Source organism: Centruroides sculpturatus, unplaced genomic scaffold, assembly GCF_000671375.1.
Source record: "Centruroides sculpturatus isolate CEXI.00-Female unplaced genomic scaffold, Cexi_2.0 scaffold1324, whole genome shotgun sequence".
NCBI lineage: Eukaryota > Metazoa > Arthropoda > Arachnida > Scorpiones > Buthidae > Centruroides > Centruroides sculpturatus.
This window is the reverse complement of record NW_019385467.1, coordinates 115,273-135,916: the sequence shown is the minus strand read 5'-3', so window position 1 is coordinate 135,916 and position 20,644 is coordinate 115,273. Positions and strand designations below refer to the sequence as shown.

At 29.7% G+C, this 20,644-nt stretch overlaps 1 protein-coding gene across 1 annotated transcript; it reads left to right on the top strand.

The window, feature by feature from the left end:
• The first annotated feature begins 212 nt into the window (after positions 1-212).
• Positions 213-20,314, top strand: LOC111639266. Its single transcript, XM_023385097.1, has 5 exons — positions 213-472; positions 9,863-10,458; positions 13,161-13,295; positions 15,658-15,903; positions 19,154-20,314. Exons 1-5 carry the CDS (start codon positions 349-351, stop codon positions 19,445-19,447), a joined length of 1,395 nt encoding a protein of 464 aa, XP_023240865.1. The 5' UTR covers positions 213-348; the 3' UTR covers positions 19,448-20,314.
• The last annotated feature ends 330 nt before the right edge of the window (positions 20,315-20,644 follow it).

Here is a 20,644-nt window from a genome sequence, read left to right as displayed (position 1 = left end):
CCTCCACGAAGAATCTCTCAATATATAATTATAATTGTGCTGTTATAAATATAATAGTACTGTAATGCATTTTAACTTGAAACGTATATACTGTAGTATATTTATAATATTTATACATAATAGTAATATAATAAATATATATTTATTATATATATATTTTTTTAAAAAATGTTTTCATTTTTAAATATGGATTTTCTCTGGCAACACTGAAATTCACGATGGTAGAATTAGCAGACCGCAATTTTGCTTGTCTTGTCACTGTACGAGGTTTATGATTGTAAACAGTGACTCGTTTAAGCAATTACTGTGATTTTAAGCCGATTTAACGCGTTTAGAAACGTTATCAAAATGGCATCATCGGGAGAAAGATCGACGAAACGAGTAGCTTTATGTTCTGCTTTAGCCGCTGGCTTTGCCTATGTTGGCTATTCTATTATGAAAAATGCGTTTTGTAGACGACCCAAAAGCAAGGGTATGGATATTCATTTCATTTATATACGGACCAATATTGTCTATGTCTATGTAAACAGATTAGTACAATTACACTCTTAAATGAGACTGTTGGGGCTTTATATGAGCTGTAGAGCATGCTCTACATCTGGCATGCTCCTACATTAGTTCTACCTGGACCTTTCGTGAGATACAGTCTCCAAAATCAGCTTAATTCCAGATTGCATATAACTATTTAGCTTGTGTGACTGTGCTGGCTTTGAGTAGCTCACTTGACTCTTTGTGGGGTGCTTGTTATATAGTTTTAGGGGATGTGGGCAAGTCCTGGTGCCCTTTAAAACTATATAACAACAAGCACCCCACGGGTACTGAGGTGCGAGCTACTGTGTGGAGTATTGGTTGAGGTAAGTGATGGACTGATGTGGAATGTGGAGGATAGATAGTGTGTTGGTTTGCGTAAAAGCACCTTTGTAGGCAAATATCTCACAAAGGGTTGCAGGTACTAGTATGGCTTCGTTGACTTTTTTTGCTCATACAGGGAGTCTGTAACTCTGAGGGGTGGCAAATCCCTCTTTCGGATTATTGTCTGTCGATTATTTCTTTACAAACAATTAATTTTTGATGAAATGATTTGTAATTGTAGTAACTGATATATACAAAGCCATTTAATATAGCTGTAAGATTGAAAAATTACTAATAGACTATATTTTTATCAATTACTAGGCTATATTGACCTTTTATGATTATTATAAACACAGTAAATGTAAAATAAACACTATTGAAAAGACCAAAAAATCTAGCTAACGAGAAAACTTTAATGACTGACTCACATTTTCACGTTATCAGATTTACATATCGTCAACCTAGTTCACAAACTTCATATCTCAATATTCCACCTATTTGAGATTATATTACAACTATAATCAAAATGGTGTGATGCATCTGTATGGTCACAAACTTTGTGTTTCTGATGTGTTTGATTTTAAAGAGGTAAAAATATATTATTACAAATGCAGTACTTCTTTCGAAACCAGATTTGATGCCTCTTGTCAAGTAGATATTTCAGAGGTATGAGGTTTGTGACATAGGTTGATGATATTCTCTTATATGTAAATCTGATGATGATCATTGAATATGGTTGTAAACACGAGTTAGTCATTAAAGTTTTCTTGTTTTCTGGATTTTTTGGTGTGTTGTAAGTGTTTATTTTATACTTATATCCAATTTTTGAAAGATTGCAATGTTTTTACAGCAAATGTACAAACGATTAACTAATCTTAAGATATTTAAGTATTGTTTACATCACTGGTTATATAGCAGTGAAATGATACTTGATAAGTCAAAAAATTAAATAATTTTTTAAAGTTATTCACAGTGTCTTTGTATTCAGTTAATTATCCATAAAATATCATTAATTATTAATTAATTTTAGTAATTAATTACCAGGTTATGTTGAATTTTATGATTGTTATTCATAAATATATCAAAATATACAATTGATTAAGTGATTCCATGATGTTTAATTGCCAGTTACATAAATAATTAAATGCAATGAAGTGATACTTGAGAATGCCAACTAATTATAATAATATTACAATATTTTAAATTATTCACAGTATTTATTGATCACTGAATTAAATTTATCACAGATACATTTGTTATATAATTAATCAAACTTGATAAGGTGTTTCTCTATATAGATTTCTTTATTCATGTTTAACTTCTTTTACTCTAGAGACATTTTACAAATATAGTTGGAAAGATGGATTCTTCTTTTTATTTACAGAATATAATGCAAATTTTAGGAATTTTATATGTCAGTTTTCATATTAAATCATAACATATAATGAAAAAATGTGGTTTAAATGTTAAATATAGAGAATTTAAATAAAGAAGTTGAATAATTTAGCATTGTTATGAATTGTAAATATAACTTTTAGAAGTAATATTTATTTATTCCTAACAAACTGACAGTCTTATTTATATTCGAAAAGTGGTAAATAATTTGATAATTAGGTGAAGTTAATAAATAATAATAAATAAGCATTTTGTCAAATATAATCTGAGTAGTTTCATAAATTAATCTGTGTTATAAGTTTTGCTTTTTTAAAAAAAGTTTAAAAATACAGAATATATTTGGTATTAAAGTATAAAACTCAAAAAAAAAAAAACCTTTGAAATATTTTAGGAGTTAAAAGCATGTACAAATGAAAAAATAATTTTTCATTTTTGTCTAATAATTTTTGTCTTAGTTTCTGATTTATAACTATAGTCTGCTCTGAAAGCAGAAGTGAGCAAACCTGTCTTACTTTTTGCATGAGATTAATACTTGATGAGGGTTGAGGTAAATTGTATTTATATTGAAAAATGTTTCATTCATACATACATTCCTCTTTTAAGTGTTTTTTTTTTTTTTTATTGTTACATTGTCTATATTCTCACAACATACATATAAATGTACAAATGAAGTCCAAAGATGCTTAGTTAAAAATATAATAAACGGAATTCAATTAAGTGATTTTTGATGTGTACATTTATTCCGATGGAGTTTAATAAATCATATAAACACTTTTATTATATTTTGTGTTCTTGCTTATTTGATTAACTTGTATTTTAATATTACTATTGAAAACTGTTATTGAAAATGATGTATTCTAAACTTTCTATAAATATTTAAATTTATGAAAAATTATTTTTAACATTTTATATTTATTTACTGTAATCTGTAACATATATTTTAATCAATCACTCTGGATCCTATTTTGTTTTGACATATGACATTTTATTAAAATTCAAAAGATCCTAACAAAAATTTTAATTCAAAGCAAATTGGTTAGAATAACTAATAAGACAAACCCATTTCACTGCCAAACTGATTGTGACTTTGCTGGGAAATTTCCATCACAGCAAATGTTTCTTTACATTTATCAGTAATTATAATGGATACCACTTTTATTATTAATATTATATTATATTCAACTACTTTCTTATTGGGATGCAATTTTCAAATTGCAGACCTGTGTCCAGTGTCTGTCCATCCATCTTTACTATGTTAATTTTGAGAATGGGGTTAAATAGATGAATACAGAGCCAGATGGAAACCTTAGTGACAGGATTTAACTACAGTCGACCCCCGTATAAGATCATTGATTATTCCGTTTTATATGAATTCCATGTTGTAAAAGTCACTTAAATTTTACAAATACGTGAGCCGTTCACAGCCTGGTACACGTATTTGTAAAATCTAAGTGACTCGTATAACATGGAATTCATATAAAACGGAATAATCAATGATCTTATACGGGGGTCGACTTATATACAAACATCTGGTGCAAACCAAAGTCAGGTTATTTCAATTCAAACATTTTCCCCCGAAAGGTGTTAGATAGATGCTTGGCACAACTCTATTGCTAAAGGAAAAGTATGATGTACAGAGGCAAGCCACTACTAATTTGAGGTAGAGAGCATATCTTTTAAATTAAATAAATTAAAAATATTAAAAATTGCAACCCAGCATTGTGACAATGTTACAATAAAAGAATTGCTCATTTAATATTAATTTTCTCTACTATTGACTTCTCAATTTATTCAATATTGGCTTAATAAATTTGTTTGTATAATTTTTTTTACTTTGCTATTAAATTACAGTGCCATCAGACAAATTTATATGATAGATTGTAACAACCTATCATATATATGTGTGCTTAACTAAGTCAACCTATGTACTTTTCCAGCACTGAAGTAGCTCATAAATCAGCTGTGAAAACATTCATAAATCATCTAGATTTATTGACGTTTTTGACTACATTCATTACTAAATCATCTACTTCACTGCTGATTTGGATGAACATAGATATAACTTCCAGCTTTTAGAAAGTACAATATAAATATGTGTACTATAATAAATAAAAGCAGATATTTTTTTAACTTGGATCTTCTCTTGTCTCTGTTGCCATTTCTTTTCTTCTATCTCCTCTTTCTTCTTGACTTGCTGTGTTTTGACTGATGTCCTTCAAATGAACATTTATGTTCTGATCCAGGAAACCTCATTAGGAAGAAATTTGGAGGAATTTACTCTAATATTGAGTGATCAAAATTTTTTCATTCCCTTCTTGACTTTTTTAATAGTCAATTGATAAAATGTGCCAAAAAAACTATTTCTATTTCTGTAATTCTGTTATTAATATTTTACTTTTCATCTGTATCCCCTATATTATACAGTTTACAAGATCTATAGAAAGAGATGAATCACACTTTGGTTATTGACATATTTATATTATCACTAAGCCAGAATGCATTTCTACTCTTCAGTTGGTTACAATATATAAGTATAATTATTGCCAAAATAATAGACCTAACATATATCAAAACATAGTAATTAATAACTTTAACATAAATAGAGTGCTCTGGATGTATAGAATACATATTTAAATTACTTTAAAAAAATTAATCGCATATAAACAACTTAAAATTACTCACGAGTACACCGATGTACATTTCTCCATTCGTTAATATGTAGGCTTTTTGCTGCATTTCTTTGGCTTTCAGACTTTCCTGCTATGTTACCTATTAACATTTTATTTACATTTCTTAACTTTAAACTTTAATTTTCTTAACATTAAACCATACAAATTCAGTACAATTACTTAGATATTATTCATAGATGTAATTCGTATAATGTAACCATTATTACAGATCATATTACAAATCATGTTTCTCACAGCTTCTACTGAGACTCAACCAATGGTGTGCTGTCATTGGAAGCGGTGGATGCGCTGCTTCCCTTGTATTTTCTAAAAAATAAATACTTATTAATTTTTATTATATGAAAATAATCACACAATATTTTATTATAACCACATTATGTATCTTATTACAAATTTTTATACAGTACTACACATGAAAAAAAAGATAAGATTGCTATTGTATATTCGAATATTAGTGGTGGAGTGGAAGCGCTGTATTGTCAGCATCCAAAAAGCCAGATTTGCACATGCGCTTTACAGAGCACCAACTTCACCCAGTTTAGCCAGTGGAAGCCTAGGACCTTGGGTGGATGCTACACGTATACCACATCAAATTCTATCCAGGACAAGTTCTGGGCTGTTGGCTGCCTGCCTGCTAGATATTTGGCCTCCTTTGCCCGATTATGTGAATCATGAGTAGATTTATAACTTAACCCAACCGATAAGAATTTACTGGTATGTTTTTATGATAGTTCTGTATAGTTGACAGGAATTTAAAAAATCCATTAAAATATTTGATATTTTTATTCCTCTCTCTGATTTTATATTACTCACGGATTTCAATGTTAAACCAGTGATATTACGATTTCATATGTCCCATCATTAAGGGGATGTAAGAAAAAACATGTACAATTCTTGTACAATATTAAAAAATTAACTGTTACTTTGATAGCATTGTTTACAACTAAATTTAATGAATGAGAGAGATGCACCAGGTACAGAAAAAGCTCTAGAATTTATTTTCCTTAAATTTACGATTTATGTATCCATTGTCATAAGAATTTCTCTTTCCACTTTTTTCCCGAGATTTTACAAATATTCAAATACAAAGTAACCAGTTTCGACTAATTTCTATTTAAGAAATAGTTAAATAATTAAGCGATTAGGGAAGTGGGGACACAAATAAAACCCTGCTGAAAGAGCCGGAATATTACTTAAACAAAAGCTTAACTGAGTACAGTGGGGACTGATTTCTTGGTAATGTTAGATGTAATAAAGAAAGAAATTTTTCCAGTTCAATGAGAGTGACCGAAAAGTAAATTTTGGAAATTTCCGTGGACACCATCTAGTCCTAAAATGAATTAGTTAGAAAACTAACGACTTTTAACAAATTTAGATTTTTACAGCTATGGTGAGAAACGTTTAAAATTTACAACAACCTTGTCGCGTCGTTTGAGATATACTAGTGATGCAACTAAACAGGCATTTGACATTGACCAGTATCGGCACCCTCGGGATTTGGCAGCCCGTGTGCATGCATACACTGCAGGACCATCTCTGATCCCAATCATTAGCCACTGGTAGGGAGCTATTTGACTAAGTGGATTGTTTAAGATTTAAAAAGTAAAGAATATTTTATGTTATTTTTATGTACGTTTCTTTATAAAGCTATATTTAATCATAATATTCTTTAAAAGTATATTCGTACAATTGAAGAATATTTTGTACCAGGTATGTACTGTACATCCACTGCTTCATTACGCAATATAGGAAAACTGAGAAATTCCACCTGGTTAGCTCGTTGGTCAGGCTCGAATCATGGTAAAATATGGAATGTTGTACGATATAGGAAGATACCAGACAAGTTGAAGAAGAAAGTGTACAAGGCAGTTGTATGATCAACCATAACTTATGGTGCAGGGACCTTAATTAACACTAAAGAATACAAATAGCAATAATAAAAATGCTTAAATTGATTCGTGGAGTTACGAAAACTGATTGATGGTATGGGCATGCACATTTTATTTCACCAAGTAAGTTTTTTTTAATTATATTTTTAATTTTAGCCCTTATATCGTGGCTAGCGATTCAGAATGCAATTGTGATATTAAAAATACATTTGAGAAGTCTACGGTTTTTACTGGCTTATTGAACAAATGAATACAAATGGGACCCTAGACCATTACTGACTGATTGCCCCTGAAAGTCGGCTTCCAGAAACAGAAACACTGCTTCACTATCGTCAAATGTCATGGCACGCCACTGGACTCAATGAAACTGCTGTCTTTGTGTTACATCATTTCTACTTACATGTAATTTAAGTAATAATTATACCATGATTTGTCTAACTCATCCTAAATTATCATTAATTTTATTGTCTGCTTTATATAGGTCACATAACCTGTCTTATATATTTTTAGTTTTTAAAATTTATGAACTTAGTTATTAAATAAATCATTAAGCTAACTTTTGTCATAAAACATTGGTTATCTATTGGGATTAAGTGTATGCCCAGTACAGAGTTGTGATCATATGGGACCTTATTGTTTTCTTAAAATTTTGAAAAAAACTGATGTTACCTGACTATTTTCAAAATTTTAAGAAATGTTAAGGTTTCTTACAATCATAACTCTTCACTAAGCTAGCAATAGCGTTGATAATTTAGAACAGCAATGGCAAATCTGTGACCTGCAGGTCACTACATAACCTGCGTAATGACTTCAAGGCATTGAAGTATTAGGTTTTTAAAAATTATACAAAAAAATATTTTAAAACTTTGCATAAGTAGTGCAAAGGCAGGTTGTAAAGCTTGATTTTTGTATAATTTTGCCGAAATACAAAAAGGCAGATACGACCAAAGGCTAGAATCAATATAAATATTAAGCTAACTGACTTTTTTCATTAAATTGTTTAAAAAATTATTATTATAACATCTTATTTTTATGAAGAATTATTCTAAATCTCAGGGAAAGTAATTATTAAAAATTAAAATAAATTTTAAATAATATATAATTATAATTTTTGTTTTGAAATTTCATAAGTACATTTTTGTCTTTAGAATCTCATGTAGATGGAATGTATGCTATGATTTTATTCTCATGGAAATTTATACTTTACTAAAAGTATTTCATATTCTTAAACTAAATTTTTAATCATATTTTTAATTAATTTAATTTGAAATATATGCTCTTGATCTCAAATTAAATGTCTTGTCCCTCTACAGTACAAAAAGCCTTTATTTATAGACACTAATTAATTTACAGTAGAATATTTAAAACAATGCTAAGAGTTATATTCGCAACATGGGCCTTAATTTGCCGACTTTGGTAGTACAAGAGTGTTTGGAGATAATAAGTAGACATGGGCTCATATGCCAGCCACAGTAATACAAGAATGTTGGGATATGTTCGTGACATGGGCTTGACAGCCGATATTGAAGTATGTACAGCAAAATACCGAGTACATGGGCACAAATGCCTGCCAATAATAACATAGTTATACAGGGATATAGAACCACGGACATGGGCTCATATTCATACAGTTCTTGATAACGACAGAGTCATCTCGGTCATCTATGTAATTCTGTTCTAGGGAAAATTTTTCATTTGAAATCACATGACTTTTGGTCTAGACCAGAAGTTCGTGTACAGTTAATTCCTGCCACCAAGCTTTCCATATCTGGTCTTGGCTTTCGTCTATCTAATGTCGTCCTCGAAACTAAGGAAGGACAGATGGACAGATAATGGTGAGAATTTATAGGTCCAAAAGTTTTTCAAATTGCAGCCCAACTAAAAAACTGTTTTCTTTATAAATGTATACATTTATATTGTAGCAATTATAGTATTTCCCAAATTTTTTGTGTCTCCATCTGTATTTTTTCCCTATTTATTGTAAGTTTTATTTATTTACTGAATGAAGTCCTTTTAGTAAACATGTTTTTATCTCTCCATTTAAAATATCATCATTAGTGTTTTTCTGTACCTTATTTCTTGATACAAATGTATTGGGGCAGACAATTACCAGACTGTATTGGTTCATTCTGACAAAAAGGAGGAGTCCCTGCTCTGTTTGCCTTTTATGTCAGTTCCAATCAGCTCATGGCACTCATTGTGGCCAATACAGATTTTGTTTTTTTTTTTATCTTGGCAATTACCAGACTTCTCACCTGAAGATATATAGAATTTATCATACTGAGCAACTGCTGGTACTACATACCATTTGTCAATACTTTTTATGCTCTCTACCGGTATGGCATAATGAGTTGTTCTAAATTTAGCCCTGGTTACATTTGAGCACAATGCTGAGGATGACTCAAAAAGGCTTTAAAGTGCTAGTATAAGAAGACACTAATACTTAACACACTTTTCCAGCAACTAAATTTAATTGAAACAAACATTTTTGGCCTGATTGATAAGCCTTCGTCAAGCTATGGAATGAAATTTAACTAGATATTTAAATTTTATTATGATTTAAAAGACATAATTGCATCAAAGAATACTTTATTCTAATATAGAATCTATATTTATATTTTGTTCTGTAACCTTACAGAGGCTGTCAAGCTAAAAAGATTTATTTCGACTAAATTTAGTTGCTGAAAAAATGTGTAAGGAGTGTCTAGTGTCTTCTTACACTGGAGATGTTCCAGCTTAGAATGTTATTGTTAGGGATTTTTTTAGAAATTTTATGCTTTAATGAAACAGTAACTATAGATAAGTGTTAAAAGACAACTTTATATTTTTAGAAAATATACAAGAACAATTAATGTACAGTTTTTATTTGTAGTTTCAAATATATTGTTAGTTTCACTATGATTTTCATTAAAAGCAAATTTGAAAATTAAGTACCATTCCTAACTTATTAATTATTAAGTCAATATAATTTTTGAATACTTTAAAGCAGATGTTCTTTATTTAATGTAATATAATGTTGAATATTTTTTTTCCTAGGAAATCAATATGCACTTGAAAAGAGAATAAACCAAGCTATCCAAACTGATTTGCCTCTATACACTGCAGAAACTTTAGCATTATTACCTGAATTATATGGTTCTCATAAATCGGTCAAAGAAAGAGTTAAGATATTAAATGTTTATGCTCAACAACACGGAAATTTTCCTTTTGCTCCTCCTAATTTCAAAACCAGAAGTTTGCAAAATACTCCGTGGAGTTCGCCTCGAATTCTTGGCACCACTAATTCAAGAAAGTTTATAAGTTATTCTGCAGAGAACGTCAGTACAATTTCACCTCCTGGCTCGCCACAGAAAAATAACAAAGACAAATTGTCACCAAACAAAGATGAAGTTACCAAAGATGATAATGAAGAAGAAATCGAAACTTCTTCCGATAATGATAATAATTTGTCGATTAAAGAAGAATCCGAGGTGATCGTGTTAAGAAGACTTGATAACTTATTTAATAGAGCGAGAGTCGTAACGCCGTACGAAGCAAAAAGTTTAGTATCTCTTCTAAATAAAAAAGATGATGATATCATTGTCAGAACATTATCAACAATATCTAATTGTTCTGCCTTTACAATCAATCAGGTATTAATATTTTATGAAACTTAATAATTTCAATTAGTTTGTTTTATAAAATTAATAGAGTACGATAACTATAAACCTTTGAGAATAAGAGAGTCTTTTTTTCAAGTCCATTACAAGTTTGGCCAGGTCCACAATGGGATAGCTGGCAGTAAGGGATGGGGCATGACATATCTGGGACAAATCCTCCTGAATTCTCCATTTTTGACTCCCCGAATTTAATCCTGAGTCACCAAAAGTGGTAGGCCAGCATCTTAACTGTCTTGGCCATTTGGCCACCTTAATATGTTAAAATTTTCATATTATGAAAATTTTAAGATATATTATGATGAATGCATGAAAACTACAATTTATCATTTACCGTTTATTCTTTATGTTATATTTTATCAGTAATTTGATGTGTTTAAAATCAAAATTTGTTACATTGCAGTCGATTTTGTATTGAGTTAATCATTAAAGATTAATCCATTAATAATTTTTTAAGTTACAGAATCAAGTATTTTAAGTATTAAATATTGACTAAATGAATTTTTTGTATTATTTAACATGGAGTTAAATCGAACAATGTAATTATTGGAATTTTTGTTTTTATAAAAAAGATTTAAAGAGATAATGTTTTAATTTATAAAAAAAGAGACATTTTCCAATTAGAATAATCTGTTTTAATTACAAAAAGTTTTTTTGATTAAAACAGATTGTTCTTTCTATTGATTTCACTCTAATGAAGTGAAATTCTATCCAAGAAAAAAAAAACAAAAGAAAAATAGTTAGAAGTTAATTAAATTTAAATTTAATTAATTAAAAGTTAAATTTAATTTGACAGTCAAAATTATGACTCAGTGCAGTTCTTAATCTAATGATTATATTTTATGTTTATAATATAGAATATAGAGTATATAGAGATACTTCCTCTTTATAAAAATTATTCTCTCTATATACAAAATTTTATTGGTAAAGGCCCATTCATATAAGAGATATGGATAATGAAAAATCTTGAAATATGCATAGTAAATAGTTATGTAGAAATTATTTACAAATAAATATAATTTATTATGTAAAATTATTACAGTAGAGTGTCTCACCAAAAAATGAATGAAACATAGATAAATTTTACAAACAATTTGCAATAACCTGATGTATCGAGTTTTTGTAGAGTTATTTGTAAAATTTACGAAAACCCGATGTTTATGGTTATTATAGAGTTGTTTGTTTATATATATGCCTGGCAGGGGTATATGATGGCCGGTTGTGTGCCTTATATGGGAGTTTACAGGACAAGAGTACTTGATGTGCCTCTAGCTGGCACCATAGTAACCAATGATGGTTATAGCATAATGTTATATATACCTGAAGATGAGATTGGACTAGAGGTCCTGGTAACATAATTGGCAATGCATCCACATAATAAGTAGCAGTTGCGGGTTCATGTCCCGCTCCAGGTCGATTCTTTTCTTCCAGTTTAATCTAAATTATTTAATTAAAATTATAATTATTAAATTTATAATGAGATGGCACCTAACACCTCCCTCTAGGGTCAAATTGTTTGGTAATTTATTATTAATGTAGCTGTTATATTTCCTGATGGCATGTGGCAATGGTCGGCTTTATTATGATAAATTTTACACCAGGAGCATCTAATGAATACATAATTGGAGTAGTTATTACAAGTAATTTGCTCACTTTCAAGTTTGAAACAAAAAGCAAGCAGACTAACGGGCTCATTTATGTCTTTATCAAAATAACTAGATTTTACCATGCATACAAAATAAAATCGTTATACAGCAGCGAGTAGAATTGATTATGAATAAATGAATGGGACATTAGGATAAAGTTTCTACTAATATCTCCTGTATGAATAGGCCTTTACCAATGAAATTTTGCATATAGAGAAAAGAATATCTCTTTTATAAAAAATAAAATACAATCAGTAGATTAGGATCTACACCGGGTTGTGGTTTTGATTGTAAGAATATATTTTATTATTAAAAATTATAGAATTGTTTTGTTTAACTTATTTAACTGTTTTTAATATAATTTATATTTAAAAAACTTTTACTGAATGGAATAAAGAATATTTTAATAGCCTAAAAATTAGAATATTCAATCATATGAGCCATTGGTATTTTATATAAAGCAAAGTAATTTTTTTTGTTTACTTTTTAAACTCTTTCCTATGAGCACTAAGGGAGGGGGCCTATTTTTTTAGCAAGCCCATTATGAGTTTGGCCATACTCACAATTGAGTGGCCAGGTGGTGAGTGATGGGGTTGACATATTGGATGAATCACCCTCCAAAAAATTCCTGGGATTTTTTGACCTGTCCATGCAAAGAATTTCATTTACAAACTGTTTTTCTTTTCTAATATTACAACAAATAGCATAATTTGACTCTTTACTTTATTGTATAACAAAATTATTATTATTATGTATAAAATATATATTCGTGAAGTGATTTCTCTATTTAATTTTCAATTTAAATTGTATATAGAGTAATGGTATAATCAAATCTTTTAATAAAATATAATCTAAAAAGTAGAAAAAAATTGACAGAGAAGTAAAATAAAATATCAATAATCATGTATATTCTTTATATTTCTGTATTTACATTCATTGTATAAGTTTTCTTATTTTTTTTTATGAAATTAAAGAAGACAAGCAAACAACTTTTTATATATATAATTTATAATTTATTTTATAATTTTCTAGGGATACTTCTATGATGCTAATTGTCATTTGTCTCTGAGAGACTTACTTACCCATCCAGAATTAACAGTACAAATAGCTGCAACACAGACGATATCAAATCTTGCAGTTAATGAGAGAGCTGAGTCAACATTCCAGGTAATAAAATTATTAATAATTTTTTTTTCTTTAGTATTATATTCACTTATTAATTACATTGTTATAGGAAAGATAAATACACCAACACCAAAAATCTAGCAAAATATAAAACACTACTAGACAAATAAACATTTTCAATTGTCTTAAACAGTCATTATCATCATCCAACTTGCTTGTCATCATATTTACGACGATGACAAGCAAGTTACAAGACTCAAAACAAAACATTCCACATGCAACATGATACAGTTTAAAACTTACAAAAGTATAAGTGATTAATACAAAAGTAGACAAAATTACTATGTACAAAGATTAAAACATTACTAAGTAAACATAAATATTAAAAGTACAATAGGAACAGAACTAAGACAGTTTAAAATGAAAGTATGAATCAATGGTGCATTGTCGTGCTTGTATGCTATCAATATTAGTATACTCTCCTTTGGGAGTAGCTTTATACATTTCTATGGCTTTAGTAGTACTTAGTATATTACAGCATCCTGTCAACAAGGGTACACGTTAGGCTCAGAGGCGAATTGGACCAGTTTTGTGACCTTTGGAGATGTCATATCAATGTAGCCAATGTATGAGAAGAGTCAATGTAGGCCAGATGTCTGCTGAACCTCAAATCAATCAATGGGATCAGGAAAACAAATTTTGTTTAATGCATCTTTTCCATGCTACATTTATAAATGAGATCTAAATTCAAATTTTTAGCTATTTTGGTATAAAATTCACCAGAGGTCAATTTGATGATGATAGGAATCCTGGTGGCATTGCTATATACCAGTATATCTGAACATGAATCCTGTGTACACAGCTGTAGTGTTGTCTGGATGATGTCAGAGATGACCCTTTATGCAACTGACCAAGTTTGAAAGAGGCTGGTTTAATGGCCTAGCGAAGGCTGGATAGTCAACAAGAAGAATTGCTGTCCATTTATCATAAGATGCTTTGATTGTGGTATATGTTAGGAGATGATGGCAAGAGGAGGCACTACAGAATCTGGGCCCAGCAGATTATCTCAGACCATGGTGACAGACAGATTGTGAGGACTATTAGTCCTGTAGTATGGTTCACTGCAGGACTAGTAGCCCTTGCAATCATAGTAGCCACACTACAGGACTGCCATGTGATATATCAATCACATGGCAGCAGTTACAGAATGATTTGGCAAGTACTGATGGTGTTCCAGTGTCCATGAGAACAAGATTATGTTGGTTATGTGAAGCTAGGCTCTACTCCAGGTGCCCATTAGCATGCCTCCTGCCTTTGACTACTGTGCATTGTCAGGAATGTTGCGCATGGTATTGCAACAGATTGGCTTAGCATCTGGAATGGCAAAGTGTGGTACTCAGCAACAAGTTACACTTCTGTCCAAGTAACAATGATATATGAGGAAGGGTATGATGTAGACTTCTGGAGTGAACCAGTCCTCATTAATACGAATTCATCTTACCCTTGTATTCACCAACACGCGTTAGAGTTAGGGTTGAATCTAGAGTTAACCAAACACAGTTTGCTCTACTTTTAGTACATGAACACTCATTGGTTAACTTTTAACTCTAACTTGTGTTGGTGAATACAGGGGTTAGTGGTCCAACTCCCGGAATTATTGTTTAGGGAGCCATCATCTATGATTCAGGACACTCTTGGTGGTCATCCAAAGTTCTTTGGATGACCACCAAGAGTGTCCTGACCACCACTCACAGTAAATCCCAAGAGTGACCACCACTCACAGTAAATCTCAGACATGTTACAACCTGTATTGCTTTCTTTATGTAAGAGATGCCTGGAGCCATTTATCATCAGGATAATGCTAGATTGCATATGGCACACGCTTTTGTACACTGTCACAAAGCTGTCCAGATTTATCATCCATTGAGCATATATGAGACATAATTGGACATTGCTTCAACACACCTGAGAATCTTCAAGATCTGACTGCTCAGGTTCAGCAAGTATGACTGTATATCCCTCTGGATGACAATGGTTTACATTACCTCTTGAACAGTGTGTTCTTGCTAGAGATGGGTCCACAGCATATTGATCACACCCTATTTTGGGGTGCCTGTATAAACCATGTTTCTATATTTGTTAAAATGGATTCAATTAGTCTTGAAAATTTTAATCCAATTGAATCATTCCTTCTGAGTACTTCTTAGTGTATATTAACTTCCACATACCAAATATATAAATTAAGATTCTGTAATTATTCTTATATTTTGTGTATTTTATTTGAAATATAATTGTATTGTCACTTTTCTGTAATTTTGTTAAATTTTACTAATAATTATTAACTTAAATACACTTTCAAACTAATTTAATAATAATAAGCATTCATTAATTTCCTTTTTTTTAGAACTGTATTCCTATATTACTTCATCATGCAACAGGTAAAGATGTAGAACTATTAAGGACAATATCATTAACAGCTCTTAGTAATCTTGCTTTGTTTGAAAGCAATCATAGTTTAATGGAAGGAAGCATCCAAAAGTTAATGGACATTTTGGAAAATGGCAGCAGTGAAGCTCAATTACAAATCATGAAATTGCTAGTGAATTTATCCACTAATGCCTCCATTGTTCCTTCTATTTTAGCTTCAAAGGTTTGTTTTTAAATTATTCTTAAACTAATTGAAAATCTAGTTTTAAAACAAAATTTGATTCTTTTTCTTCTGAAAAGTATGATTTAAATTTTATTGTAAGATTAATTTCTAAAATTATAAAAATTTCTTTACTATTTGATTGCCATTTGTGTACTTTATTTACAGTTAAAATAATAATAAAAGCCTCGTATTTTAACTGTAAATAAAATAATATTTACAGTTAAAATACAAGGGCTATTTTTTAAATAAGATCTGTGTGTGAATAAGAGTGAGAATGACGCGCGATCACGGCAGTGCGTATGTGTGTCTGCTCTGAGCATGCTTTGTGCACATTTAGACACCATTTGCAGCCGTATCGTCTGTCTGTATGCTGAGCTGTAAAAGTTTATAATGTTTAAGAAAATTGAGCCACCCGCCGACTGTGAGATACAATCTGTTATTCAATTCTTGAGTGCAAGAAACTTGGCAACAGCAGAAATTCACCATCAGATTTGTGAAGTTTACGGTGATAATGCTGAGTGATAGCAAAGTTTGAAAATGGGTGAGAATGTTCAAGGACCAGTGGGTTAATATGCATGATGAGCCATGCCCTGGCCGACCTTCTCTGATTTCTGAAGATTTGGTTTGTGATGTGGATAACAAAATTCAAGAGGACTGACGATTCATGATGTCAATGTTATCAATTGAATTTCCACAGGTTTCAAGATCAGTTTTGTATACCATTGTTTCGGAGAAACTGAATTATTGAAAATTGTGTTCTCAGTGGGTTCCAAGACTGCTTTCTGACAATCACTAAACAAAAAGATTGGACAGTGCTTTATCATTTTTGACTCGATACGATCAGGAAGGAAATGAATTGTTGGACCACATTGTTACAGATGAGACTTTGGTGTCTCACATGACTCCTGAGTCCGAGCAACAGTCAATGGAATGGCGACACATATCTTCAACCAAAGTGAAAGTCAAACAGTCCATTTTAGCACGAAAAATTGTGGCAACTGTTTTTTGGGACAGGAAAGGGATTTTGTTAGTGGATTTTATGCCAAGAGGCACAATAATCAATTCTGATGCATATTGTGTGATCTTGAGAAAATTCCGGCGTGCCATACAAAACAAATGGCATGGTCTATGTCTTCCTGTGTGATGTTGCTCCATGACAATGCAAGGCCACATGTTTCTGCACAAACACAAGGTCTAATCAGTTCTGTTGGATAGGAATAACTGGATCCATCCACCTTACAGTCCAGACATTGCACCCAGTGATTTTCACTTGTTTTGATACTTAAAGGAGTTTTTTGGTGGTTAACAGTTCAATGATGATGAAGAAGTGAAAACTGCAGTCATGGATTGGGCTTTTTCACAGACAGCAGATTTCTTTGAAGTTGGAATTCAAAAAATTGTTGATCAGTATAACAAATGTTTGAACAAAAATGGAAATTATGTAGAAAAGTAGAAAAAAGTATGTAGAATATGGGAAAAAATATATTTTAATGATATTTACAGTATTTTTCTTCTTATTAAAAAATGGACCTTATTTAAAAAATAGCCTTCGTAATTAATATCTCACATTTACTATTGTTAAAATAGATGGATCATTATTTTTTCAGTTGAATCTTCAGCACATTTACAGTATTACACAAGGTCCTCTAAAATGAATTCTACCATTTTTTTTATTACTGTAATTATGTTAGTTATTATCCAAGAAATATGCAGCATATACCAGTCAATAGAGTAACTATTTAAGTTTCATCTTATTGTCTACTACCTCTGGGTAGTGCTGTAAATAAAAATGGCAACTCTATAACAGAGAAGATGATCTGTGTTTTGTGAGGGTGAAAACTTCTCCTAGAAAGTTGGTATTATTAATTATCGTGCAACATGTGTAATCTGCAGGAGCTGTAGAATTGTGGCCACTTTCAGAGGAGTGAAAATGGATATGCTGTAGCAAACATATGAAGAATTTGAATATCTGTTGAATGTGTGTCATGTGATACAAGGTGCATATGTTGAGAAATTGTGATGGGAAAATGTGAAATTTGGACAGTTTTGAAAGTTTTAATTATGTTACAGTGTTCTCAGATAATAAATAACATAATTACAATAATTTAAAATCATAGCATGACTTTGGAAGTTTGTTTTTTGTTTTTATCTTCCTGATGATGAAGTTATCAGTCCAAAAGTATTACAAAAACATATATTTTTTTTATAATTTTAATGAAGCAATATTTTACATATCATCAGAATGCAATTAAAAGAACTAAAATGATTAATTCTTTGAAAACGCATCATACTTCCAATGACGAAGTTAAAAGTATTTAAAGAATTTTATTTTCTATCATCAGTTCATTATAAAAAAAAAACAAAATATAATAATTGAATATAATCAAATTATAAAATATAAGTTTTTTGCTATCATCTTTTGTATTATATAACAATCTGATTATAATAAATAAGAATAAATGTTAAAATTTTCTTGAAAAAGGAAGAATGTAAAGATTCTAGAACAAATATTATGTTCTAGAATCTAGAAAAGAGAAGACAGTTATGCAAACATAATATGTTTGCATAACTGTCTTCTCTTTTTTTATTTTTTTCCTTTAAATTACCAGATTGACAGTTAATTATAACACATGTAGAAGAAACATTAAATTAAAAATAAAAGTGTCTTTATATTTCATTGTTCTTCACACATACAGGATCCAACTGATGAGGGCTTGCATGATTGTTTGCATATCAAGATGGACGAGACTCTTGATAAAATATCGAAGCCCTCATCAGACTATTTTTGGATTCCAAATGTGTGAAGAAATTTTTATTTTTAAGTGTGATAATGTAAATTTCATGTAATTTTATCTAATTTGAATGTGTGCTATTTAGTATTCTAATCAGAAAATTGAAATTATTTATCTTCTCCAGTTATATTTGATTTAAATAATAATTTAATATTTTTTCTTGATCAAAAATTCAGTAGTAGTGAAATTAAATAGTAAAAATTTTAAGTGATGAAGTTTACATAAAACTAAATGAATGATAAATCAATATTGACCTAGTTAAAGTCTGCATCATCTATAATTATCACTCACATTATAAATTTTAAAGTATCATTATCGTTCTAGTAATGATATCGCATATAATAATAGCCATTTAAATTTACTCTATTATCTTAATGAATTTCTTTTCTAAGTTAAAAATTACTTAAAATTTACAATCTATTCTTGAATTAATTTTTGTTTATTTTAATTTCTTTCAGGCACCAGTTAAACTATACAATTTTCTGGATGAGAAAAGTAACTTTGACATTTGCTTGCGTTTGCTAACACTTCTAGCCAATGTTATGACTGTTGCTTCTGAGCTTAATCTTCAGATAAGTGACCTTCCTATGGAACATAAGGCACCATGTCCGGAAACATTATTCGTTCTTGTTTTTGGCTATTTTGGTAGAGAAGTCTTATTAAAAAAAGTCACTCTATTAAAAAATAGCAAAGATCAAGATATATATCAGCAGTCATCTAAAATTTACGATATAATTATCAAGTTATCATGAGAATAACATTCTTATAGGTTGCACTTTTTATAAATTATTGTACAGTATTATTAATTTTTAAATATTATCAGAATAATTACTTTATTTTAAGGTAAAAAAAAACAATGGAATATAAATTTATTTTTAAGTAAATCCTTATTTGCAAATGATTATCAATTATATCTCTTGTTCAAGCAAAAAGTGAGTTTAAAATAATAACATTTAATATGGAATTACAATAACAATGTGCAAATTGCTATTGTATAATTACAAAAGCTTTGTAATGACTGCAATAGCAACATAACAATTGATAAAATTCATTAATAGTGATGCTCGTATTAATACCTAGCTAGTGATTTTTACAATTTACTGCCCTACAATTTTTTAATTGTTATCTTGATAGAATTAATTGCTTCAAGAGCAGCTATGACAATATACTATAGTAACTTGCAGTCGTCTTCTTATAAAAGCTTTTGCAAATTTAAAGAAAGTTGAAAAATGAAATGTTTAATGAATATTTTTATTCCTGGCACTCTCATAAAAAGTTGAAGTAAACACAATGTGGAAATTGTTGTAGCTATTCTAGTTGTTACAATGAAAATTAGACAATAGTTTACAATAGAAAAAATTATTTCTTCATTCTTTGCAAAGAATTTTAAACTAAAATTTTACCAATATTTTGATTTTTTGGTATTCAAATTAGTAGGAATTTGTGAATATGGCACATTAGAGATAGGTTTTATTTCATGCTACATGTAGGTTTCTATAAAAGTTGGTATTTCAAACAAATGAAAGTTAATTATATTTCATTTTTAGAAAAAATATGAGTAAATTGATAGGATTATTATTAAATTAATAGGTTAACTTTGGTTTTAATTACAGATTTGAATAAGGTTTTCATTCTCATATTTTTATTTGAAGATTTTCTAAATTTATGTTCCATAAAATAAATTTTATTTTGATTTTACTAACGTTTTTATTAAATTGTAAGTTAATTTAAAATTCATTAACTGTTACCACAGTTTAAATATGTTACTAAATTCATCTTGTTTCAATTGTTATTACACTGTTATAGCTTAAGTAGTTTGAATGTAGACCATTGATAAAATTTTAAATAGCTGTTGACACAAATTATTAAAATTTGTTTTATAATTAAATTCTATGCTGTTTTGTTGTGTCAGTGCTTTTCAAATCTATAAATAGATTAAAGTATAGTTA